General features: G+C 45.2%; 1 protein-coding gene across 2 annotated transcripts in view; it reads right to left on the bottom strand.

The window, feature by feature from the left end:
• Window positions 1-143: 143 nt before the first annotated feature.
• Window positions 144-26,948, bottom strand: part of NOTCH2 (notch receptor 2) — a 171,631-nt gene continuing 144,826 nt past the window's right edge. For both annotated transcript variants that reach the window (XM_034990168.1, XM_034990169.1), the window contains 15 exons: window positions 26,768-26,921; window positions 26,018-26,202; window positions 24,350-24,482; window positions 18,614-18,850; window positions 16,111-16,223; window positions 14,649-15,154; window positions 12,945-13,292; window positions 12,020-12,162; window positions 11,610-11,820; window positions 11,083-11,179; window positions 9,318-9,486; window positions 8,136-8,437; window positions 7,234-7,381; window positions 6,501-6,598; window positions 144-4,645 (listed from right to left, as the gene is read on the bottom strand). In XM_034990168.1, coding sequence (XP_034846059.1) covers window positions 3,257-4,645; window positions 6,501-6,598; window positions 7,234-7,381; window positions 8,136-8,437; window positions 9,318-9,486; window positions 11,083-11,179; window positions 11,610-11,820; window positions 12,020-12,162; window positions 12,945-13,292; window positions 14,649-15,154; window positions 16,111-16,223; window positions 18,614-18,850; window positions 24,350-24,482; window positions 26,018-26,202; window positions 26,768-26,921 — 4,233 coding nt within the window. In that variant the 3' untranslated portion in view covers window positions 144-3,256. The remainder of the gene's footprint in view (window positions 4,646-6,500; window positions 6,599-7,233; window positions 7,382-8,135; window positions 8,438-9,317; window positions 9,487-11,082; window positions 11,180-11,609; window positions 11,821-12,019; window positions 12,163-12,944; window positions 13,293-14,648; window positions 15,155-16,110; window positions 16,224-18,613; window positions 18,851-24,349; window positions 24,483-26,017; window positions 26,203-26,767; window positions 26,922-26,948) is intronic.

Below are 26,948 nucleotides of genomic sequence, written 5' to 3'. Positions count from 1 at the left end.
ATCTTTTTTATTTTGTGATAAAAATGCTTTCATATAAATTTCATCTTAACTACTTTAGAATGAAACTTTGAAAAGTAAAAACATTGTGCATTTTCCTTACTATGTCATAGTTAGGAACATGCAGTCATTTTTCTTAGTTACTGGGTTTCTCATACAAACAGATATAATATCACTTTTAAGAGAAATGTACACAAGGAAGGAGCCATAGTACCAAACAGTTACAAGTGGAAGCGTCAGGTCATATAATTGTGTCGTCTCAAATAGTCATCATACATTCAATGTGTTGGTTAAAACCAAAATCTCCAAACTGCCTGCCAACAAAACATTATACCTTTGGTTCTTTTCTATGCAAGAATTGTGTACCAGCAAACGTAATAATAAGATGGTGTAATGGGCTTGAGCATCATGGCTGACTGCTTACATCAGTCTTTCACTCTCTCTTTCCCTTACACCTTTCCCTCCCTCACCATCATGTAAGTCAGAAAATGATGCTTAACACAAAACAGAAGAAACGAACAGAAAAATCTATCCCCAAAGGCAGACAGAAGAGGAGTCAGAGGAAGAATTTATAAAAATAAAAATAAACCAAAAATGGGGGGGTGACCTATACATGGCATAAAAGATATGGCCTATAAAAACTTAGTCTCTAATTCAGAACCCCACTGAGAAAGTGATTCTCCATCTCACCTTCTCTTTTATTAGGCACTATACAACTCAAGGGTTCTTAAAATCTAAGGGATTGATAAATGCTTGAAAGGCAGTGTCTTCCCCTTCATCACTGAAGTCTGTTGTCTGTAATGGCAGTTTTCCCAGTCCCTTCCCCCAAACCCAAAGGATCCCAAGAAAGAGAAACAAGCAAGTTAGGCTGACACTGTGGTTGGGGAGGGAGGAAGCTATAGAGGAGCCAAGCTGTTGGGTCAGAGGCTGATACTTTCAGGAAGTGGTGATGAGACAGGATGAAGAAAGGGCAGATGTGGTGGGGTCCATAGTGGTCCATGCAGAGAGGTTCTCCCCATTGTGAATCAACAATGGGTCCAAGGTAGACAGTCACCATTCAGAAGATAAAATGTTACACGCTATGAAAGGGCTGGTAGAGTTGCCGTGTGAGAGAATAAAATACAGAATGAACAGTCTGCTCATATTGGGGCAGAACAAATTATTTTTGTTGGTTCAATGAACTTGGGCAGGACTGAAAAAAAAAAAAAAAACCAAAACCAACCCAGAACATTTGTAGACTGCCAGGTTAACAGACACATAGGGGTTCCATATGGGGCCACAGACAGATAAATCAGGTTAAGCAGGATGCTCTGATGGGCACTCCTAGCCAAGGCAGGAACGAAGATTATCATTCAAACCAAAACAGAGTAGGAAATTCACCTGTCAATATCTACAAAATGCCCCAGCAGAACTAATTTCCCAGGTGTCATGACATCATAGCACCAGGTAGAGACGACAGCGTGGTCACAGGACCAACTATTAGCTGACTCAGGGAGAAGAGGAAGAAAACTGTTTTCCTCCTATTTCTAGTATTGACTAGAATGCTTCTGCCCTCGACAGAGGGTCACGGAAGGTGCCAAGACCACAAATACAGAGAGCAGACTCAAGTATAATATAATCACAATCTGAGCATGAGCATGACAAAGACAGTAAGTCTTTCATTGTCCATCATCATCTAGAAGGTGACTCTGGGAAAGGAAAATGTCCTGGTAAGTTTCTATGTTAGTGGCCTAAAAGGGAATGTCATGACCTGCCATGATGGAAAAGGAATGGTAGCAAAAACATAGCAAAGGCTGCCGCATGGTTCCAGCTTTCTTATAGGGCTGGCTTGGGCCCTACAAAACCAGGCCAGCTTTCTGTTTCTGGAGCTTGAACATAGCAAGTCCGTGTGTTTGGCAAGAACCTACTTGGGTGCGTGGGTAACTCCAAGCACACGGTGTGGAAGGAAGACTGGTGAGCAGGCGTGCGGTCAGAAACAGACTCAGGAGGTGGAGACTACAATCACCCCCACAAAAGGAACACAGCTGTCATGGGGTCCCTTGAGCCGAGCAGAGTTCAGTTCTCCGTGGTGAGGGAGCATCCTTTGAGGCATCTTCTTCTATGGAGATATCTGGAAGGAAAGGCTCAACAGCTAAGGCTAGCTTCCCCTGCTGGATGAATGAGTGAAGCGGGCCGGGGCTTCTGAGATCTGGGAACAAATGTGTTTCACACGGGCCATCAGTGGAATGCTGGGCAGGAAGGAAAGGGACTTGATAGTGGGTAACCACTTCTCACATGAGTTGGCTTATCTCTTGGTAATTCCAACATTCCAAATCTTTTTTTTTTTTTTAAGGGGGGGGTCACAGTACCTGCACTGCCAATGATAAAACTTCACACTGACTAGGCCCACAAATGGAAAAACAGGCCAATTCTCATCCTTCTTCCTGGTAAGGTTCAGGTAAAACCCTGCATGCAGTCTCTTGAAAGGGTCTTCTGTCCCCAGAATGGGTTCAAAGAAAACTATCTTGCTCCCCTTCCTCTTGTAGGAATGATATTATGTAGGAAACTGCAAGAGATTCGTTTTCTAAATAAACATACTTGAAAGGTGTAGGCTGAGAACCATAACCAAAGCAAACCCTGTGATACTCCTGGGGACACTGGGAAAAGAAGAGAAAGGAGGCTGAAGTTGCTTTCCAGAGCAGGAATGACTAAAAGCACAAAGGTCTTGCACTCTAACATGCTGGGGGCACGGGTGCACAATCACAGAGAGGTGCAAAAATTAAAGCACCAAATGAAGTCAAAAGAATTTCCAAGGAAGATAAAATGAGACAGGTCAACGTAGGCAGAATTCCAGGGTACAGTTTCCAAAAGGACCATACTGTAGAATCTTCTCATGGATATGGCAGAAGCCCCCAGGGCTTAAAATGCAGTCCAAGCTGCAAGAATGTCTGGGCTATGACAGGCATCCATTCTTTTCTCCAAATAGAAAAGAGTAAACATGGTCCCAAGTCTTATATTCATTTTGCATTTCCACAAACTTGGCTTGTTGGGTAAGAGATTAAAAGGAGCCATGTTCCCCCAACCCCAAATCCTGCAGATACCCAGTGAAGCTGACAAAATTGCTTCCCTTGCATTATCTAAAAGATAAAAGCATCTTCTTTCTCCTGCCTCCAGAAGCTGGTTCCAGAGATTTCTTCACTTCTCTCCCGGATGACCTTCATTTGTTCCTCAGCAGCATTTACAATAGGCAGTTCTGTTCCTACACTGGAGGCAGACTCTTTCATGCATAAACCTGCATGTTGCTGCGTGGTGGCTCAGACATGTGTGTTCCAGGTCCCCGCTGACCTCCTCCAGCACCCCCAGGGGTAGGGCTGGTGGTCACATCTGACCAGTCAGAAGCAGAGTGGGGTGATGAACTTGACCACTGGTCAGGAGACTCTGGGGATGGTGTCAGGTAAGGATGCTCACCCTGCAGGTGACCACTGTGGCTGGGTGTTCGCTCAGCAGCATTTGAGGAAGCATAACTATGCTGTGAAGGTGGTGTGGGATACTTGCCCACAGAGGCTGGAAAAGGATGATAGGCTGGGAGAATGGTCTGAGCAACCTGCCCATCCTGCTGGGGCATCATGGCAGTGGGGAAAGCCATATTGGGCAAACGAGCCATTTCTGGAATCTGGTACATGGTGGGTACGGGGCCTGCAACAGGAGGAGGGCAGTTGGACTGAGGCTGGGGAGTACCTGCCGGTTGGGCAATACTGCCTTTGGGGATTAGCTGGAAAGTCACAATGGGGGGCAAAGGCTCCCGAGGGGTAGTTATATGCTTCCCTTCAGGAGGCCTGCTCTGGGGAGCTATGCCAGGATGCGTGCCCTCAGCTGGAGCCAGAACCATACCAAACATCTCATTGTACTGGGTCTCATTCATTTCCATGCGGTTCATCCAATCTGCCGGAACAGTGACAGGATGGAGCCTACTCAAGCTCCCCGCACTGCTACTGCCCGAGGGAACAATGTGGTGGTGGGATAGCAGCTGGCTCACAGAGGGAAGCACGGTGCTGGCCCCATGAGCCAAAGGCTGCATTTCATGCAGGTTAGAGAAAGACAGTGCATGCTGTGCATGGACTGGGGCAGGGGGGGCAGCAGTGGCCAACAGAGGGTTGGGCGAGGCCTGTAAGATTCCAGGGGATGTAATCATTGGAGAGGATGTGGTGTCAGAAACATATGTGTGAGGAGACTCTAAGGAATCAACAGGGGATAAAGTCACTGAGCTCTCAGACAGCTGACCCTTGTCACTCAGAGACTTCTTCCTCCTACTACCCTTGGCATCCTTGGCCTCCTTGGCAAGGTTAGGGAGGCTAGTGGGCATGGTACTCTTGGTATTGGGCCGCCTAGGCTTCTTGCCCATTGGGGTGTGCTTTAGGCTGAGGAAAGATCTGTTGGGCCCACAGATCACAGGTGAGAGGGCAGAAGTCAGCACAGTGCCTGGAGGGCTCGGCGTCACATTGTACTCGTCCAGGAGGCGCACAATGTCATGGTGCATGCGGTCCCGAGCCACATCCCGGGGAAGACGATCCATGTGGTCTGTGATGTCCCGATTGGCAAAATGGTCTAACAGGATCTTGGCTGCTTCATAGCTTCCCTCCCGGGCAGCAAGAAACAGAGGTGTCTCTTCCTATAGAAAAGGCCCACATAGCACAGTAAAATTAGCAACACTCTTGAGAATATGCCAGTGTTTCTCAAACTTTGTTATTATCAACCCCATAGACATTTTTTTTCTAACTGCCTCCTTGTAGGAAATTTTAATACCACAGATAAAATGTCTATTTGCCTGTGTACTGACTGGATATCTGTGGCTTTATACATAAAAAGAGTACAATTATTTCACCCTTCCCCAAGAATCAGTTTTGCCCCATTGCAGGCGATGTCTTCTTAGTTAGGAATATGTGAAATAAAGCATGCCCTTGAGCCAGAGATTTGCTTAAAAGAGCACTGAGCTTATCAAAATAGGGTTCTAAGAGGAAAGGAAGTTAGAAATAAGAAAGGTAGGAGGGGAAGAACCTAAAGCGGAAAAATAAGGGGAAGCAAAAGCAAAAGGAAACAAAACATGTTCAAGAAAGAATTAAAATAAGGGAAAAGAGGAAATACACAAGATAAGGTGAGCAAGAGAGGGGAAACATGACCTAAGACTCAGAGGAAGAAAAGCAAACAGGAAAACACCCATGGTGTCCAAGAACAGAAAACAAGAGCCACAGCAAAGAAAATGAAAATGAACAAGAGAAAATGAAGTGAGCATAAGCAGAACAGAGAAGAGGAGAAAGAGCAATGTCTTTAACTTCCAAGTGTTTGAATTTCTTCCAGGTTTCTTCTATGATTAAGTTCCAGTTTCAAAGCATTGTGGTCTGAGAACATGCAGGGAATAATCTCAATCTTTTGGTATCGGTTGAGACCTGATTTGTGACCCAGTATGTGGTCTATTCTGGAGAAAGTTCCGTGTGCACTCGAGAAGAATGAGTATTATGTTGTTTTAGGGTGGAATGTTCTGTATATATCTATGAGGTCCATCTGGTCCAGTGTGTCATTCAAAGCTCTTGTTTCTTTGTTGATTTTCTGCTTAGATGATCTGGCTATTGCTGAGAGTGGAGTGTTGAGGTCTCCTACAATTAACGTATTATTATCAATATGACTCTTTATTTGTTTTTTGTTTTTTTTTTTCCATCTTTATTTTCTTTATTTGTTTAACAGTGGATTTACGTAGTTGGCTGCTCCCATGTTGGGGCATAGATATTTACAATTGTTAGATCCTCTTGTTGGATAGGTCCATATATACAATGGAATATTACTCAGCCATCAGAAAGGATGAATACCCAACGTTTGCATCAACATGGATGGAACTGGAGGAGATTATGCTAAGTGAAATAAGTCAAGCAGCGCAAGTCAATTATCATATGGTTTCACTTATTTGTGAACATAAGGAATAGCACAGAGGACACTGGGAGTAGGAAGGGAGAAATGAAGGGGGGGAATCAGAGGAGAAGACGAACCATGAGAGACTATGGACTCCGGGAAACAAACTGAGGGTTTTAGAGCGGGGGGTGGGGGGGGGGTGGGGGGATGGGTTAGCCCAGTGATGGGTATCAAGGAGGGCATGTATTGCATGGAGCTCTGGGTGTTATACGCAAACAATGAATCACGGAACACTACATCAAAAACTAATGATGTACTGTATGGTGACTAACATAATAAAAAAAAATTTTTTTAAAAAAGAGCAATGTCAAAGAAGAGGAAGGCAGAGAAGGCTACACTGACATTATTTATAAGACAGCCTGCTTTAGACTGAGTACTGCGGAGGCAGAAGGTTCACTCCTGACACTTCCCTGGGTAAGCCCAATACTCTCCCCTCGAGTTCTTCGGAGCCAGTTCCTGTCCAACTTGCATTCCTCTTTGTCTAAACTCATCACCAGAGGAACTATAGGAGAAAAGGGAAGGCACTGCTAAGTCTGCCCTCCAGCTCAGAGCCCAGACTGTACCTTGTTGTCTTGCATGTCTCGGTTGGCCCCATTTTTCAACAGCAAAAGGGTTGCCTCCACGTTATTGACAGCAGCTGCCCAGTGAAGAGCGGATTTCCCTGCAGGGAAAAACATTTTTATAAGCAGACAGAGTAGAGGGACATGTCCCTACAGTATAAAGAAGCATCATGACTTATACAGGGAAACTTCGAACTTCCCAGAGAACAGCAAGCCAGTTGTCTGTGGGGGCCCATGGGAAAAAAACAAAGTATTATCTTACTTTTCTTCTGTTCTAGAAATACTTTAATACAGGTTGCCTAGCCTTCAGAAGACATATAGGATCATTTGTCTATGGTACCCACGTCCTCCACCTGATAGAATCCCACACTGAGGACAAGAATCTATCTATCACACACCAGAATGTCTATTTAAGATATTGCCCACAACCCTCTAGTGAAGTCAGTTCACAAGTCCTCATATCGAGTGTGGTATGCCTGGGAACCTACAGAGGCAAGCCTTTCACAGACTGGATTTGAGATCCAAGAACCCTCACTAAAAATCCCTTCCCATCTTTGTCTGTGGACTATCCACCGGCTTAGTTCTCTGAACTCAAAATGTTGAAAGGAAGAACAAATGAATGAAAGAATCTACAGTGGATTCAAATCTGGGACAGTTCTTCAAGGATCGTGTAATGATTTTCCCCTTAACGGCGTGCTTTGCAGGCAGAGTCCGACTCCCTGCCTCTCGGCCCTACCATGGTCATCCACTGCGTTCACATCTGCTTGGCAGTTGATCAGTTCTGCCACCATTCCCTCCACAGCTAGGCGGGCAGCCAGGATCAGCGGTGTAGTGCCATCGTTCATCCTGGCATCCAGATCAGTCACTCGGTTGCGGATCAAAATCTAGAAGATGAGAAAGTACAGAAAAGAGAGTCACCTGAATAAAAGAAGATAATGAAGCTAAGAGAAGAAACAAGAGCAACAAAGCTGATGCTACACTAAATTTCTGGAGGGCAGGGAATGCTTGTTATCTTTGTGTCCAAGATTTTATCATCCTCAATCAATAAATACTGAATGAATGAACGAACAAATGGGTGCTCAAGAGACAATGGCTCATAGAAAGTGATGTCTTCTACTTTCTAAAGAATGGAAGGATGTGGGAAAATACCACAACCTCAATTATGGTATATAGTTTAAGATGAATCAGAATGCTTCCAGTTTCCTCACAAGGCTAAAATAAAAGGGCAACAAGGAATACACTGCAAATCCAGTCAAGAAAACCACCAAGGAGCAGCTGGAAGCCCAAATAGTCAGATACATCTACAGGAAGAAGCGGACACTAGTCAGAAGCTTAGTAACAGGGACCACTCCCCTCTGACCTATTCACCTAGGAGGCATTTTGGCACATCAAAAAGGGTGGTAATTAAGAATCAGAAACCCCGGTGTGATCTGCTGTTGGCTCTATCGCCATCTGGCTGCTAGAGTTAGGTCAGTTTGCTGCCATTCTTTTCCTGCTCTCCCATCCAGCAAGCATGACTCCACCACCCACCCTATTCTCTCAAAGAATTTTTGAATGAATGTAATTGGATATTAAGCACCTTAGCAAAGAGGAAACATGATAGATCCACGGGGAATCAGCCCTACTCCTGTTCTTTACCTGGAAGACCCCCTGGGCGTCAGCTGCCACTGCAGCATGGAGAGGGCAGCGGCCCATGTTGTCCTGCGCGTTGGCGTCCGCACCTGCATCCAGGAGACGCTTGGCAGCATCAGCCCTCGAATAGCGGGCTGCAAGGTGCAGCGCCATCTCACCGGTCCGGTCTGTCTGGGCCTGCAGGCTGGCACCCTGGTAGACCAAGTCTGTGATGATGTTGGCAGAAGAGTCCTCTCCATCTTCATCTTCATCGCTCATATCTGAGCTGCCTCCTCGGAGAGAAGCCAGCATCAATGGGGTGCACCCATCTATAAGAAAGGAATTTTCCAAAAAGTATTCAAGGAGGAGAAGGACATTAATGTTCCATTAGCCCAACTATTGGAATAGTTCCGTTTGAATAAAGTTATTCTTATGGGGGAAAATAAAAATCCCTGGGCTTCTTGTGGTAATTGGCAATTAGTTTTACATCTGCCACCGATTTTTCCTCTGATAATGTCCTTTCTGTGAAGAGTAATGGGAAAGTAAGAGTCTTTTTAAGCTGGGGCTCTCCTCTAAGTTAAACAAGGCTTCCTGTTTAAGTTCCTAAGTGCAATGTTATTTTAAATTGGGCCACATTTTAAAATGTCCAGTATTAATAGAATGATATGCACTAAGGTATCAACTAAACTAATTTTCTATCCCTCTGCTTTGGGATATTCTTTTTCTTTTTTTTTTTTTTTTTTAAAGATTTTATTTATTTATCTGACAGAGAGAGACACAGTGAGAGAGGGAACACAAGCAGGGGGAGTGGGAGAGGGAGAAGCAGGCTTCCCGCTGAGCAGGGAGCCTGATGTGGGGCTCGATCCCAGGACCCCGGGATCATGACCCGAGCCGAAGGCAGACGCTTAACGACTGAGCCACCCAGGCGCCCCTGGGATATTGTTTTTCTATCCTACTAAAATCTTTCCCATATAATCAGCCTATCTATTCCCAAGCATGCTGTACGTGAGGCAATGTGAAATCCTTCCCTTCTTCTCACATAGGTTTCTAATTTCTGCATGCCTGTATTCCCTAAGCATTCATTTCCTCAGGCTGATTTAGTCTGTGCAATTGGCAGGGGGCATATCACCAAGTGGGGCCAACACAGGCACAACCCAGAACCAAGGGCAGGCATGGCAGATGGAAAGGGGAAGGCTTGTGGGTGCTGACCTGGGCCACGGACATTCACGTCCAGCACATCCACCTCCTGCTCCGCTTGTGGAGGAGTGAGCGCCAGCGATGGTGTCCTGCGGATATCTGCAGCCTCAAGGTGCTGCTGTGTCCATGGACGTCGATCAATGGCATCATCTTCCTCTGAGAGCAAAGCCTCATCTTCAGCCTGACAGGGGAAAACAGTACTCCCTGTTGACCTGGCCCCCTCTATTAGGAACTGAGGACAAGGAGCTAGTCCGGAGTTTTCTACCCACTTCTCTCTCCTTCTACTCCACCCTCCAGGGCATCATCCACACCAGCTGAAAGTGGTTCCTGTCACCCTCTCCTGTACAACTCTCCCAACCTCCCCATCCCAAACTCCAGGCTTCAGCCTTAACATGCTATCTATTTTGCCTACCAAATATGCTATCTACAGATCCCCAAAGCACCACTTCCTTGCTTCTGGACTTTTGCCTGGGTTGTCCCCTCTGTCTGCCATATCCTCTCCCAAGTCTTTGTCTAACTCCTACCTAGCCTTCAAATAGAATTGGACTTTAATTCCTCTGGTGGGTCCCAAAAAGCGCCCTCTGCTTACCTCTACTTAACTATGTGTTAAGTGCTTACAAGGCACTCCCTACCACTAGACAGTAAGTTCCATGAGAACAGGAAACATGCCTTATTCAATACCACTTCCCAGTACTTAACACAGGGCCCAGAGCACAGCAAGCACCCAGGGAAATATCTGTCGGGCAATAATTACTATCGTAACTTAAAAAGCAGCTACCTTTTATTGAATATTTACTGTGATAGAAAATGGGTAGGATGCTTCACACATATTGCCATATTTCATCTTCACAAGAATTCCCTATTTTACAGATAATGACAATTAGGTACAAAGAGGTTAAGTAATTTTCTAGCTACCAAGTAGTAGAGTTTTGGATCTGAATTCAGTTCTGATTGTAACTAAAGCAATGTACTTAACCATCATCTGGTATTGCATCCCTGTATTTCTCAAGCATGCCTATCTTCAAGCTGCTTTAGAATATCATGGATATATGCATATCCCAGTCATGTATAGCTATCGATGGATTGTCTCCTTTTCCACATCAGCTTCAGCCTGATCTACCTCTTATGTCTATATGGTTTTAATTTCCTGGGCTCAAGATGCAGAACCTCCAAACTCAATGGTCACTGCCTTTCTTCCACTGTGTAATTGCACCTTCCTTTCCAGAAGGAGCATCCAAAGAGGATAAGGGAGAGATCTAGCCACAAAGGAAATCGCTTTTTATACACATCAGTTCTTATCTGGCTATCATCAGCATGATTCTTAAGGAAGGAAGCATGTTTGTTTTATTATTTTTATTTTTATTTATTTATTTTTTTAAAAGATTTTATTTATTTATTCATGAGAGACAGAGAGAGAGAGAGGCAGAGGGAGAAGCAGGCTCCCAAGGAGCAGGGAGCCCGATGTGGGACTCGATCCCAGGACCCTGGGATCATGACCTGAGCTGAAGGCAGACGCTTAACCATCTGAGCCACCCAGGTGCCCTGTTTTATTATTTTTAAAGAGGTCTTATTGAAACACATATGGAGGAAACCTAAGGCCATTGAGGACCTAACGATTTCTGCCTTTCATGAGAGCCAGGGGTAGCCTAGCCATTGCCTGGGTAGCATATAAAGATTACCATCCTTTTCTCCCATTCACTCTGGATACCAAAGAACAGAAATCTGAAATGTGACCAGATAGTGACTGACAATGGTGGTTCTACCATGGCCAGCTTACCTTGGCTTTCTTTGGTTGGGGCCCTTCATCATCAACCCAATGTTCACTTGTTCCAGAGCCAATTAGGTTAGCCTCTGAGACTTGCACTGAGAGATTTCTGATAGGACAAGATTAAGAAGGGGAAAAACAACAGCAGAGGTTATATCATAAACTAATATAGTGGTTTTTAATACTTCTTCCATGGCCATCCTCAAAGACTTTCAGGGGCCATGGCCCAGAAAGGATGGGCAGTATTTTATGTCCCATTGCCTCAGTAAACATCCTTTCCTTTCCCATAGATCAAGAGGTTACAACAAAAGTGCACCTCAACAAAGCTGAGCACCATCGCTTGAGTATGTACTAAACAGAAGCATCCAGACTCTATTAATTTCATAGTCATTCAGCAGGAATTCAGAATCATGGTCAAGTGTGGTAATGTGGTGTGGCCAGAGCTTGAAATTTAAAATCATAATTCAACAAGATCTCCTTTCTGATTTATCCCTGCTTATTACTACTGTGAATAGTAGTTTGTTGGCAAACCATCTTACTTCAGCCCCACGGCATCCTGTCCCACTGGCTCACGACGCTTGTGATTGCTGGAGTCTCGGCGAAGGGTGAAACCTTCAGGCAGCCAGAGGGAGCCATGCTTACGCTTTCGTTTCGCCATGATAACTCCCAGCAGGATAATAAACAGGATAATGACAACAGCCACAGCAAGTAGATAGAGAAGCTGAGTGCGTTTTGGAGTCAGAGATTCACCTGGAAGTGCAGAGGGACAGGGAAAGTGCTGAATAAATCTCGCAGCATTAGCACCAAATTCATTTAGAAGACATGGACTGAGTGACCTCACCAGCCCTAAAAAACAGAGCTGCACATTGAAAAGTGTGCCCTTTTCTCATTGCCCCCAAGTAACACCTCCCCTGCCCCAAACTTTCCCCTTAACACCAGTGCTACTCACTGACGACAGACACCAGAGGGTAGGACAGGGTCCCCTGGATGGCATGAGAAGCCAGAAGAGCTGCTGCTGCATCTGTGTTCTTGAAACACTGGTCTGAATCTTGAACACACTGGCGGTTGTCAATTTCCAGAAATACCTTAGAGCTGTGGGATGCCAAGAAAAAGAGGAAAAAGGGAAATGGTGAGTAAAACAGAAGGGGGTCAGTTAAGCAAGTGAAGTTAAAAAAGGATTACCTGAGCCTTCCCTCCTCACCTTCAGCACTGGGCTCTCCAGCTCTGTGAGGGTGCCTCCGAAAGATCTCAGAAATTAAGATCCTGTCCCTAGATCCTAACCACTAATTCCCACTTGGACTATGTCTCACCTTCCTTGGCCTGGCTGAGTCTGCACCTTCTGACTGAGGCAACACAAGACGAAGTGAGGAAAGTGGGTAAAGCTGGTCCTTATTCTTCGTTGTCTCTGCATCTGGATCCTAGCTAGCTATAGAGTTGAAAGTTGTGGGATACACCAACAAATAGTGGGGTGCAATGACAGAACGATTCAAGATTACTAAAGAGACTTCTATGATAAATGCAGGGCCTTGAACAAAAGGCAATGATTACTATAAAAGAAGAGTCAGTTCTAAACGGATCTGAGGCAACCGAGGCAAAGGGTTATGGATTCTGGCATCTGAGGAGACCTCCCTGACATCCTGCCTTCTGCTTGCTCCGACGCACCTCTCAGGATACCAAGACCAAGGTAAGCCTTTATCCTTAAACACACGTACCGGCAAACGGGTTTGTTGTACTTGGTGGGCTGTTCTACTTGTCTGAGCCCTACATTTTTATAGGTTCAGTTACGACTTCTTCTGTGTATCAAAGTATTTAGCTTTACAAGCTTTAAGAAGTTAAGAATTAAGCTTCAAGAGATCTAGAAACCAAAAACCTACCCAGCCACCTCCTGTTCTTGATCACCAGGAAGGGACCTGCGAGTCATCCTCTGCTTCTTCATGGCAGCTGACTTCTCACCATAATAGGGGTAGACCATGAGTGCCCCTTGCGAGTCCCGTTTAATGTGCAGGTTGGTATGGAGCAGGGTGCCCAGTGCCCGCAAGAAGCTGCGGGCGTCCTGGAGCAGCTGCTCTGGGGGCATGAGCACCACTATAACCAGGGTCCCCTCTGCCAGGTTCTCTGGCCGGTCGGCAGCACAGTCCAGCCCGTCCCAGCCACACTCCTCACTGTTGCATCCCTGGTCACAATGGTTGTCTTTGAAGTGGTCTGCACAGTATTTGTCATACCTAGGCAGGGGGAATCAGAAGAGGGAGAGAACAAGGAAACAGTTCAGAATAGACTGCGGCGCTATTTGGTTTTCTACTTGGAACTACTGTAGCTTTTCCCACCTATCTTCTGTGGTCCAAATCAGGTCCTTTTGTCAAATCTCCTATCCCCGACAGCATAGACTGCGTATCATCTACACCACTCAATATCAGTGAGTGCTCCTCAAAGGAGAAACAACACTGTGCCCCCTATGCTGCATGGGCTTACAGCCCCCCAGACAGGCAGCTTGTAATCAACAATTGTTAAGTCAGATTTGTAAGCAAAGCTGCATACCTGAAACAAAAATCAACCAGGTACACACTTCCTCTCTTTTTTTATCCAGTATCCCTAGTGAGTTAACAATGAGCTTTTGGAAGTAAAAGTTGCCTCCAGGAACTGAACCATCAGGGCTCTGCAGAGGACCATGTCAATATGGCCCATTTCCTTCCCAAACAAGACTGAATCTTAGCTCTGGAAGGTAGGTTGGGAGAGGTGTGTCCCATACAGGAGACCAGATTTAAATTTGTGCCAGAGCACACAGAGCCGCTTTCAAATACTGGGAAAAGGAAATTGAGTCCCCAAACCTAAACGATGCACAAACCATTTCATCTCCACTCTCCTCCCCACTCCCACCCCTTGATAGTTATGCCATTGGTACAACTTGCCACACTGGCTCAATGAAGAGCTTGGGAGTCAGCAATAGCTGTATGTGCTCTGGCAAGTTCTCTAACCTCCCAGATCTCAGTTCCCTCACCTGGGAAAGACCATTAACAGTACCTATGCCTCATAAGGTTGTTGAGAGCTCACTGAGGTTAAATTAAATGGGACAGCTAAAAGGAAAGTTGCTCTTTAACCATAAAGCACCTTGTAACTGCCACAGTAACGACCAGGAGGGTTAAGTGGCCTGATCTGGCTTCTGCTTCCTGATAAATCTAGATGGGGAAACCCTGTCTAAAAGAAAGGAATGGGGTGAACAGAGAGAGGTACAGACCTTTCCATTCATCCTGCAGGCAGGTGTGAGAGGCTGCCTGGGAATGGGTAACACCACTTCCAAAAGTTATTTCCCCTAGGAGGTCGTGAGAGCAGCAGGTAAGAATGCAGAGAGAGGCAGAGAGAGGGTGGCCGTGCACGAGCATTCCTGGACCTCTGTCAGCAAGGGAGAGCACAGGGCAGCGTGCGACGGGGCAAGGCTGACACCAGGAAGAGGGCCTCAGGGCACCAGTCTGAAAAGCAGAGGCAGCTTGGGCTGAAGCCCTGGAGTGGTTAGGAGCAAGAACGCGGAACTGAGGTGTGTTAGTGATAGTCTCCCTCAGCTTCTGGGGACCCTGGACTCTTACTTGCATGTCTTGCTGTTCCCCTGGCATTCAAAATTGTCAAAAAGGCACTCGGCTGTGTTGCACAGCTCATCACACTGGTTGTTGATGTAATCCCAGCAGGGAAGTGGGGAAGAGCAGTTGGCCCAGGGGTTCTCCATGGTCAGGGAACAGTCACCCCCATCCCACTGGCAGGCATGGCTGTTGCAGGCCTCATCGCAGACGCCGTCCCGAGCTTTGTCGGCACAGTACTGGCTCAGGCAGATGGCAGGAGGAGTGCTGGTGGGGGCCGTGTAAAGTTCACAGCGGCTGCCCCAGAACGGTGGAGCACACTGGCAAGAGTAGTAAGGAGGCTGGCGCTGAGGATAGCAGCTACCCCCATGCTGGCAGGGGCTACTGGAACAGCCTGATTCGCAGTCCTGGGGGTTGGGGCAGAAGCAGCGGGGTCCTGAGGCCGTGTGCACACACTGCTCCCCTCTCCTGCACTTCACTTGTCCACAGCTGCTCTGGCATCTTGCCCCGGAGAATCCCTGTGGAAATCAGTGAACGAATGAGGACAGTGGGCCTCGTTTCTCCTCCCAATCCCTTCTCTGCCACACCTCCAGAAAGAGAAAGATTAGACACATGGCTAAGATCCTTCCACGTGGCCTCCTGCACCACGTTCTAGGAAGAAGCCTCTTCAAGTCAACCTAAGGTCAGGGATGAAGCTTCCATGGGATGAATGCAGAATTCTCTCAGGTTAAGAGCTCACTTCCGGAAATTAAATCCACAGGTCATAGGTGGGTAAGACTCAGATGACACTGTTATCTATAAGCACCTTCCCTAGCTGTCCTTAGACCACTCATATAATGGCTTTGGGGCAGGGGAGGGGGACGTTATTTCAGGAGTCTGGTGCATCTAAAAAGCTTTCCATGTCATTTTATCCTTCTACTTCCTGCTCAGCCAGACCAAGGTGACTGCCCAGGTTTCCTTTTGGTATGTCCTCACACATAGGGATCTCTATTTTAGGGAGGTTTTAGCCTCTGGCAGAGGCCAAAGAGTTTGCACAGCAAATGGCTAAAAATAGGCTTCCTTCTAGTGTAACAAGCAGCTTGCTCCCCAATAGTCCCTGCTAAGGAATGTAAGCAGAGCAGCATTTCCGACCAACACTGCCCCAGTCTGGGAGGCAAGACTACCCTCCGGCACACCCAGAAGCCAGAGACCCTAGTCTTGTTTTCAAGGAAACATTCCACCAATTCCCGTGGATTTCTCTTAGTGCTTCTAAAGACTGAGAATCACAGATTTAGGGAGCTCACTGTTTCTGGGCATATCTTAACAGCTTTAAATGGGAGGAAACTCCAGCACTTTTTTGTGAAGGAGCCAAAATTAATAAATCTCCCCACCAAGAAAGTTCCAGACAGAGTGTGGAAAAACCAGGTTTAATCTCAGCTTTGTCCAGACTGTATGAAAAAGAGCATGCCCCTTAAATAGACAACATGGCACTTACCGGGGGACAACGACAAATGAAACCATCAGGCATGTTGCTGGCCACAGCACAAGTCCCCCCATTCAGGCAAGGCATCTGGGGACACACATCGACGAAAGTTTCACAGTGACGACCTCAAAGCAGAAAATGGAAAGGAGTTTTAAAAGGCAGAAGTAGTAACTGCACATTACTGAACAGAGTGCTGCTGGGACAGGAGCTAGCCAAGTGGTGAGGGATGGGGCAAGAGGTGTGAGCTGGGTCCTAAGCCCAAGGGAACATGAGAAGATGAGGAAAACACTCACTGGACCGCCACTGGCTCAGGCCAATACCCCCATCTGCCTTGCCCACACAATAAGTACACGGGGCACACATCCCCAACAGACTCATAAAACAGGATGGAAAGGGACGTGAAAAATCATTCTAATCCAACCAAAAGAAAGAAAAAAGAGAAGAGAAGAAAAAGAAAAGGACACCTCAGCTTTTTTATTTTTTTGAAGATACTTTTAGCTTTCATAAGCCAAAAGAAACATTTACCAAAACTGTTCAGTGCATTTTGTTAAAGCTGTCAACTTCATAGGAGAGGCTACACCGGGCCAACACATCCAAGTGGTGACTGGTAGCTTACAGAGAATTTTCATCCATAAACTCTCTTTTCAGTCATTTTCTAGCCATTCTGTAATCTGATCAGCACTGCTTTAAAATATAGCTTAATTTTTCCAGAGTTAATTTCCTCTAGAGGCAGTTCTAAAACAGAGGGCATCCCGAGGCTACCGCTGCAGGATAAAGTGAAGTAAGCAACTGGGGCCGAGGGGGAGACCCGGAGACACACCTGGGCGCCCCCCCGGCAAACAGCAGGAGATGGGCCCACCCGGAACGCAGCTGCTGCCCAAGGGAAGAGGAGGGGCTTTCAAAAGGAAATTAAAACAGGCATAGTTTTGGCCAGAGTTAAGAGGCAAGGGTTACAGTTGCCTGACTCTTCAAATCACATCGGCAGCCACAGCCCAAGAGCAGCCGTCACATGGGCATGGGGCTCCGGGACAGACGGCCCCCTGGCGTTCATCTCAGCAACCGCATCCCGCAATAATTACAACCAAGGAGCTCGAGGCATTCTTTTCCATCACAAGTGTGGACAACGCATCACCACTACTTCCCTCCCGGTGGTGGGACCCTAATTTAAGGTGGTCTTCAGTCCTTCCTTCCTGTTTCCCCCTTTCTTTGTAAGTGCTTGTCAGGGTTTCCTGGTAAAGGAAGCCTCCAAGGCAATAGCAGTCAGTTTTGCTTCTCTGGCTTCCCAAGCACCTCATGGCTAATATGAGGCTGCAGGACAGACTGTTCACACTCTTTGTGTCCAGCATTGCCTCAGTAGCTATGACGTTCATAATGCACTGTTCCTCTTTTGCTATCGCATCCAGGTATCTTCCATAGTGCAAACTCCCTCCCATTCTTCATAAATTACCAAAGTTCTTAAAGGTAATATATCTTTAAAATTGGAAGGAAGTCTAGAGATGGGCTCACAATATAGCAGAGTCCAACTTGCCAAATTATTACTAAGGAGACTACTGTAGCCTATTATCTGACTCCCAAGAAATACTACTACAGCATAGTCTGGAAGGACTCCAGAAATGCCAGGCAGACATCTGAGTATCTGAGGACACCGCCACTGTTAGATACTACTATAGTCCCCCGAAGTCACCAAGCTGCCCATCTTCAGAAACAACTAATAAGTGCCTATGACAAGCCCCTATTCTGAGGCAGGACTTGGTCATCCTTATGATCTGTGATGAAAAAGAGGAAGCTTGAGAAGAGACTGGACGCATGGCCAACTCCTGGCTGTGCTGAGAGGTCACACCTCTGTAGCTTTCTAGTACATACTCTCATGAACTGGTCTTTGCTTAAACACACCCAAGTCAGACCTCCTCCCCTTAGGTGACCTAGAAGATCCTAATCCTCTCTGGGTCCCAGAGATGGAAAGAAGGTCACCGTGGCAGTGACCACCCAGTAACTCAGGTCATTACGTGCCAAAGGAGACAGGTGGTGAAACCAGAACAGATGCATGGTTTCTGAACACAAGACTTTATTTTCCTCAGATGAAAGAGTTCTGTGGATGGATTTGGTGTTGGCAGCCCAGCAATGTGAATGTATTTAATACCACTAAACTGTACACTTAAAAGTGGTTAAGATGGTACACTTTATGTTATGTGTATTTTGCCCCAATTAAAAACTGTTATTTTGCTCAACCACTCCCAACATTCTACTTCTTTTTTCGTATTTCTGCTACAGTATGATATCATCAGTGTATAACAAAAGAGAAAGTATCCCAGGAAAAACAAAAAAGACAGAGATGGACTATAACATCCATAAAGCACAAACCTAAGGAAAAACTGGGCTCTGAATTAAGCTGGTCTAGTTTTTCCTATGTAAGAAAAAAGGTTCACTTGGGTCTGGGACGTGACATATGGGGCCCAATTTCCTCTCTCAAGGTCCCTCCGAGGCAGAGTGCTGAGGGTGTTGGCGAGGCTCTCACCAGTGAAGGCGTTGCGGCAGACACACAGGTAGTCGTTGGTCAGCTGGATGCAGTCCAGGCTGCCCTCAGAGCTACAGGGGCTCGAGAGGCACTCGTTGATGTCCCCCTCACACCGCTCTCCGGCAAAGCCAGGCAAGCAGCGACAACTGTAGCCCCCGATCCTGTCCACACACTGACCACCATTAAGGCAGTGGGGACCCCCGGCACAGTCATCAATGTTCTCTTCACAAAGCAGGCCTGGAGAAAAGAGAGAAGAGACAGAGAATGGATGGCATTCTTTGGAACGCTGCTTTCCAGCCAAAGAGAGACAGCCTTGTTGGCACTTTGCACTTATTCAGGTTACATGTCTCAATCTGCGACGGGACCTCTTAGGTCAGGCAGGGCGAAGCTGCCACCCTCCCGGTGACCAGTAAGAGCCAAGGAAAGAATATGCTCAGGGCTTCACAGGTACTCTCCCACACAACCCACCAAAGCAGTCCCCTGGGCAGGAGCCAGCATTATCTGCCCCATCTGGGAGACCCAGCAACTTTTCATTAATTTATTCCTTTTACTCAAACTATAAAAACAGTTCAAAAGAGACTATCACAATCAACACATAGATTTTAAGTATGTAAAAATATTGGTAAGAACTGGAACTAAATTTTGAGTGATATATTTAAGTTTTAGACCATTGACTTTTTTTCCTGTAAAATAATGTGTACTAGTTTCTTATTTTTAAAAACTGTAGGGAAAATATCCTGTTGAGAGCTCAAAGGTTATTCCATTTAAAATAAAATCATTTAATGTACTATAGATGTAAATGAGCCATCTAGTATGAACATCTGTAAATATTTTTTAGAGTACAAAAGAAATCAATGACAATTCTAGAGATGATTCTATGAATGATTCAAAAAATTACAAAAGATTGGGGCGCCTGGGTGGTTCAGTTGTTAAGCGTCTGCCTTCGGCTCAGGTCATGATCCCAGGGTCCTGGGATCGAGCCCCGCATCGGGCTCCCTGCTCAGCTGGGAGCCTGCTTCTCCCGCTCCCCCCACTCGTGTTCCCTCTCTAGCTGTCTCTCTCTCTGTGTCAAATAAATCAATAAAATCTTTAAAAAAAAAAATTACAAAAGAAAGGTAAACAGTTCTGTATTCTTGCCACTTAAATTTGTAGCATACAATAATATAAGCAAGACTATTAAAAAGGAAAAAGAGGGCTCCTGGGTGGCTCAGTCGGTTAAGTGTCTGACTTTGGCTCAGGTCATGATCCAGGGTCCTGGGACAGAGCCCTACCTCGGGCTCTGTGCTCAGCAGGGAGCCTACTTGTCCCTCTCTCTCTCTCTCTTCCCCTCACCCCTGCTCATGCTCTCTTTCAAATAAATAAATAAAATCTTAAAAAAAAAAAAGGAAGGAAAGACCTCATTTTCAATAGCAATAGCAGGAGACAAATATAGGAATAATCTTAAAAAGAAATGTACTATACCTATATGAAAACTTTAAAATAGCCCTGAAAGGCACAAAAGGAGATATGAATAAATGAAAAGATGTTACGATTTGGTTAGGAAGACTCCTCATTGTAAAGATGTCAGCTTTCCTTACACAGATTCATAAATTTAATGTGACCCCCATAAAAAATGCCACCAGGATTTTTTAATAGACAATCTGATTCTAAAGTTATATGAAAAAATAAACTATAACCACAGTCTGGAAAATTAAATTAATTAATTAAAACAGAGTGGTATTGATAAATTAACAGAACAATAAAGAAAAAAAAAGTTCAGAATAACACCCAAATACACAAGGGAATTTAGAATTTGATAAAGCTGCCATCTCAAATTATTGTATAGATCAAATATTCAGTAAATTGTGTTGGGGAAAATTAGTAGCCATATGGAAAAAGTGCTCCAGTATTCTAGTACTTGAAGAAAATATGGGAGAATTCCTTTATAATCTTAGAGTGTAGAAGGTGTTGCTCACTAGGATTCAAAATCCAGAAGCCATTAAAAAAAGGCTGGTAAATCCAATCTGATTAAAAAGAAAAAGCTCCAGGGGCACCTGGGTGGCTCAGTCGTTAGGCGTCTGCCTTCAGCTCAGGTCATAATCCCAGGATCCTGGGATCGAGCCCCGTGTTGGGTTCCCCGCTCAGCGGGAAGCCTGCTTCTCCCTCTCCCACTCCCCCTGCTTGTGTTCCCTCTCTTGCTGTCTCTCTGTCAAATAAATAAATAAAATCTTAAAAAAAAAAAAAAGAAAAGAAAAAGCTCCAGGGGTGCCTGGGTGGCTCAGTCAGTTGAGCATCCGATTCCTGGTTTCAGCTCAAGTCATGATCTTGGGGTCTTAAGATCGAGCCCCACTTGGGCTCTACGTTCAGCATAGAGTCTGCTTCTAGATTTACTCTCTCCCTCTCCCTCCACCCCTCTCCCTGCTCTCTCTCTCTCTCTAAAATAAATAAATTTTAAAAAAGAATAAAAATAAAAAGCTCTGCATGAAAAAAATCATAAGGAAAATCAAAGACAAAAAATATTTGAGAATATTTTGTATCATAATTAATCTCTGTAAAATATTAAGATGAACAATGTAATAGGGAAAAAAGGATAGAGATACAGAGAAACCACTGAAAGAGGAAAACCAAATGACTCATAGATGAGACTACATTCATCCTCACTGAGAAGAAGCCAGTATAGTCAAACGCTATGAATCAGCAATATCAATCAAAATTATAAATGCACATAATTCTCTAATCCAGCAATTCCATTTCTGAAAATTTATCTACAAATATACACATGCAAGAAACCCAAAGTTTTATCACTAGGACACTGGTTGAATATACTATGCTCAAAATTCTACAGGATGAAAAAGATTAAGGAGGTTCTATAAACTGATATGGAAACATCTCCAATTAAGTAAAAAAAAAAAAAATCAAGCGCAAGAGTTTATTTAATACCCTATCTTCAGAGTAAGAAGTGGGGTAAATAAAAATACCTTTGTATATGACTTCTATATACATAAAGAAATTCTGAAGGACACATAAAAAAAACCCTAGAAGATACACAAGAAAGTAAAATGAAGTAGAGGTAACTTGTTTGTGGGAGAGGGAGAACTAGGTATAGGGAAGGGGAATGGAAAGAGAATTTTCACTTTATGCTTTTGCTACATGTGTATGTATTTAAGTGTGTGTGTGTGTCTATGTATAAAATTTGGGACATGTGCATATATTACCTATTTACAAACTAAATCAAAAACAAGACAGTAAAAAACAAACCCAGTTTGTGATCCCACTTACACAGAATATTTGGTATTTAGGGGCTGCTAGTAAAATGAATACAGATGAATCCCATCAGAATGGAACCAGCAGTAATAGATAGACCTATTGGGTGAGAATGAGCTCAACCTCAGCCTGAAGCAAAGTAGTAAGGATATGCAGAACAATTAGCCCTTGACCTGGAACCGGAGGTGCCCCCAAGCCAAGATCCAAAGCTCAGGAGTACTGACATAAAAACAATCATTGTGATAACTCTCACAATGAATCTATGGGATTTGACAGTCTCCTGAAGGTTCACCAATGGCCAGAGAAGTCAAGCCAGGAGAAATAAATACCACTTTACATACCTAACCAAGCACACATAGTATGATAACTCAATGAATTCTAAGCATGATAAACTCAAAGAGATCCATACCTACACATATCATAACCATAAGGTCAAAAGACAAAGACAAAGAGAGCATTTTGAAAGCATCAAGGGAGAAGCAACTTATCACACAAAAGGGATCCTCAATAAGATTAACAGCTGATTTCTCATTAAAAGACAAAAACAAAAACCTGGAGGTCAAAAAGCAGTAGGATGATATATTCAAAGTATTGAAAAAGACTGTCAATACTAATAGCAAAACTATTGTTTAAGCCATCCTTAACCAACAGAAGAGAGAACTTTTGTTGCCTTATGAAATGGTCCATTCTAGGACTGACAACTGTAATTCATAAAACATTTAGGGTACCGCAGAAATCTTAGCGTACAATGAATATCCGTGGGCTCTCCCATATTCCCAGTCCCCCCTGGAGTCAGAGTGAGACCATTTTACTAATTCTGGCCAATGTACTATGAGCAATAATGATGGGTGTCACGTCCAGCCTGAGGCAGGGAGAGCCTGCATGACCCTACAAGTCTGCATGACCCTACAAGTCTGTCCCTCCTCCTCTGCTTGGAGGCCAAGTGCTTGCAACTTCATATCTAAAATACAGAGAGAGACACTCAGACTTTGAGTGACAAAAATACCATCGTTGTGTTAAGCCACTGAGATCTGAGGTTTAATCTGCTACCACCAGAATTGGAGCTTGTCCTAAACAGTAAAATTATTAAAAGGAGCAAACTAATAATGAATCAAAATCACTTCTACTTCTCTTTCAACTATTGATTTCTAGAGCAGAGAACAACTCCCCTTTTCACAGGATAAATCTTCAAATATTTAAAGGCTGTTTCTCTTGAGTTTTCTCTTCCTCTTTAACTTCATTGCTTGATAACTATCCTATTAATGGGGTACTCTCCTATTTTAATTTAGCCAAACCGCGAACTCAAGGAAGGTAAATTATCAAAGTTCACTGGCACAGGGGCGCCTGGGTGGCTCAGTTGGTTAAGCGACTGCCTTCGGCTCAGGTCATGATCCTGGAGTCCCGGGATCGAGTCCTGCATCGGGCTCCCTGCTCAGCGGGGAGTCTGCTTCTCCCTCTGACTCTCCCCCCGTCATGTACTCTCTCTCTCATTCTCGCTCTCTCAAATAAATAAATCTTTAAAAAAAAAAAAAAAAGTCAAAGTTCACTGGCACAAAGGTCTAAGAGACTGTAAACACTTCCCTGACATTCTATTCTCTTTGACACTGAGATGAATTTCTCACCATTGTGGGTGGCCTCAGCTTTTTTCTTTTTACAGGCTGCTCAGAACGGTTATAACTACATCTCTTCTAACAAACAATACTCCAAGCTCTCTCCAGAAAACTGTTTGGAGGCAGGGGCAATGCCCACAGTAGACTGATGCCCCATCATTCAGTCTAGGGTTGGACTCCATAGGCTTTACTGCAATTCTTAGTTACAGCCTTAGGCCATCAGCTTCCTCCCCTGGGCTTATGAAAATAGGCAAATATTTTCATTTCATTCATTCCCCCACCTTATGGAGGCAATACTTGGCAAGTTTAAAAAAATACACAAGCTAGTAAATGTGAATTATTTATTCAAGAGACCACTAGTTATTTTCCCTTGAGGCACCAAGAAATCTTGCTAACCAGGCCAATTTTGTTGCAACACAGCATCATTTCCACATTCTGTGTTTCATGGAACATAAGATGAGAAACAAGGCAGAGGATCAGAAGGCAAGGGAGGGAAAAATAAAACAAGAAGAAACCAGAGAGAGAGACAAACCATAAGAGACTCTTAATCTCGGGAAACAAACTGAGGGTTGCTGGAGTGGAGGGGGTGGGAGGGACAGGGTGGCTGGATGATGGACATGGGGGAGGGTATGTGCTATGGTGAGGGCTGTGAATTGTGTAAGACTGATGAATCACAGACCTGTACCCCTGAAACAAATAATACATTATATGTTCATAAAAAAAAATGTCAACAACAACCAGACAGAACTGAGAACATGAAATGGCCTGAGTTACCAGAATCCAGAACTAAATGGTTAATTTTTTAAAACCTCCTCCGCACTAAAAATGGATTTATAACTTAAGAAAATGCCCTAGATGGAGATGGGCTGGGCTGACTTCATACCTCGAGTGCCTGGTGGACAGGAGCACTTGAAGTGGTTCACAAGGTCGACACAGGTGCCCCCGTTCTGGCATGGCTGGTTCTGGCACTCGTCCACTTCATACTCGCAATTGACACCCTGATACCCTGGGACACACTGATAGGAACAAGCAAAAGGGAAGAAACATTGGACCATTGTTGGAAATAGACCACCACAGCAAATGAGACCTGGAAGGTTGGTGTATACCTCTGCCCACCCCCTGCCCCTACCCAGCACCATCACACGCTCTACCAATCATCCTGTGCAGGGCCAACTTGCAGCATACTGACATTTACATCTTCCAGCTGAAAAGCCACTTTATAACCCAAAGGCAAGGACTCAACATTCTGAGGGATATTTCAGAACTGACGCCTGTGCAAAACTTTCATCGCTCCTCAACGTAGGTATTCCCATCTTTAAAATATGCATTCCTTGGTATGCGATGAGGACCCTATGACTCAGTCCAACGGTACGTGTGGACAGTAGTAAACACACTGCATTAATTGATCTCTAGATTCAGGAAACCGCACATGTGTATGAGAAGCTGGTTGAGATGGCGGAGGGGCCGTGTTAGCCAACGTCGTAGATGTGGAGGGTTGAGGAATTTCAGGGCTGATCAAGGAAAAAGACCCTGACCATGAAGTGGCTTTACTGGGCAACGCTTTGACAGGTTTGCATGTGAGGGCATCCCTCACAGCATGAGGCTGTCCAGAGTGGAGAGGTGGGTAAGGAGAGGATGGCAAGTGAATTCCAAGGGAAGGGGTAACAGAGAGGGGGCTTACATGTTTGGTACAGCCAGGCCACCGTCTCTGGGTCAGAGGGCTCTGAAGGGCAGCACTGGCTTGGGGTCTTTATGTCCTGGGGCTTACCTATGGCTTGCAGATATTGGGTGCTGTTTTGCAGAATATGCAAAGCAGAAAGGCTCTACATGGCTAAAAATCTGCTTTATAAGGGCTATTTTTAGAAAAACTGGCTGTGTAAAAATTTGAGTTTGGCACTGGTGGCTTTTGAACTAACAGGTCCCAGCCCACTGTGAAGGAGTAACTGCAGAGCCAATATAAAGAGGCCATCTTTAGCTCATTTATGAGAAGTAAAGCTTTTCTCAGTGTTCCTGGGTGGCCTGAATTGGTGTCAAATTCAAGACTCTGGTGTTTTGTTAACATCTTGCTCTACCCATTATCAGCCCAGCTATCAGGAAGACAGTGACATGTTCCTTAACAGACACACACTTCCTCAAATATATACATGTCATACTTAGCGTGATGCTACACGGAACAGGCTAAGCAACTTCGGGACACACCTCAAAGTGGCTTCTCCTATCTCAGCTGCTATTCAGCGAAGTCCCAGGGGCCACGGAGCGGCTGGCCTGTGAAATGCACTCTGGCAGTGAATGCTGGCTCTGAACCCGGAGGCAACTCTATGCGACTGAGATGGTCCCAGATCTCTATAAAAATACCTTACTGGAGCCATGTGAACTTATTACCAAGGGGGCTGAAACCAATGGTGGTTCGTAGACAATATAATGGTGATTGCTTAAAAAAAAAGTCTATCAATTGTAAAAATAAGTCATAAGCAGCGAACTTCAGTATGCTAGTGCTCACAATAGTTGTGCCATCTTCGGGAGGCCCCTGACCTCTGCCTGCTCATCCTACCTCACATCTGTACCCGCCGATGAAGTCCCTGCAGGTGGCTCCGTGCTGGCAGGGGTTGGACGAGCACTCATCAAGCTGCTCCTCACAGTAGCTCCCGGTGTAGCCCAGGGGGCACTGGCAGTGATGCGAATTGCCAGCATTGATGCAGATGCCAGAGTGCTGGCACAGGTGGTCAGTGGACACCCCTAGGAAACCCAGAACAGGAAGAAACATCACAGAAGAGCACACGACCTGTCAGGTTCAGACCAACTAACTGTGTTCTTACCTAGTTCATGGCCCTCAGCACCAGATTTATATTGAAAATAAGCCAGCCCTGGGGTGCCTGGGTAGCTCCGTTAGGCGTCCAACTCTTGACTTCGGGAGGGGTAGTGATCTCAGGGTTGTGGGATGGAGCCCATGCTGAGCATGGAGTCCGCTTGAGGTTCTCTCTCTCCCTCTCCACCCTCCCCTCCCCGACCCCCGCTCTCTCTAAAATAAATAAATAAATCTTAAAAAAAAAAAAAAAAGAAACAAAGAAAAGAAAAGAAGTAAGTCCTAAAAGTAGAATATGCCTTCATTTCATTTTACATACATTTCTTTTTGGAATCTCTAAGCGTGTGCCTCTGCCTTTTCACCTCTCATCTCAGACCCTTTCATAGAGCCTTGCCCACCCACTGCTGTCTGTTCTTCCCAAGGTAATAATACCTGTCCTAAAACGCTGCCAGTTGGCCACTACTGAGTGACCCTGGAGCCTGAGGAGGCGGAGCTCACCTCTGTGGAAGGCCGCCACCTCACAGGACACATTGGGCACATCACAGTAAGCACCAGCCCATCCAGATGGGCACAGGCACCGGGACTCTGCTTTTTCCTGAATGCAAGTACCTTTGTTTTTACATGGAGACCGACTACAGAGGTTCACCAGGGTCTGAAACAGAAGGATACATCAACATCC

The sequence above is a fragment of the Mirounga leonina genome, unplaced genomic scaffold (genome assembly GCF_011800145.1).
Source record: "Mirounga leonina isolate KUSES-001 unplaced genomic scaffold, KU_Mleo_1.0 Mir_507, whole genome shotgun sequence".
In the NCBI taxonomy this organism is placed as follows: domain Eukaryota; kingdom Metazoa; phylum Chordata; class Mammalia; order Carnivora; family Phocidae; genus Mirounga; species Mirounga leonina.
Note: the sequence above shows the minus strand (reverse complement) of the source record. Positions and strands in the feature narration are given on the sequence as shown.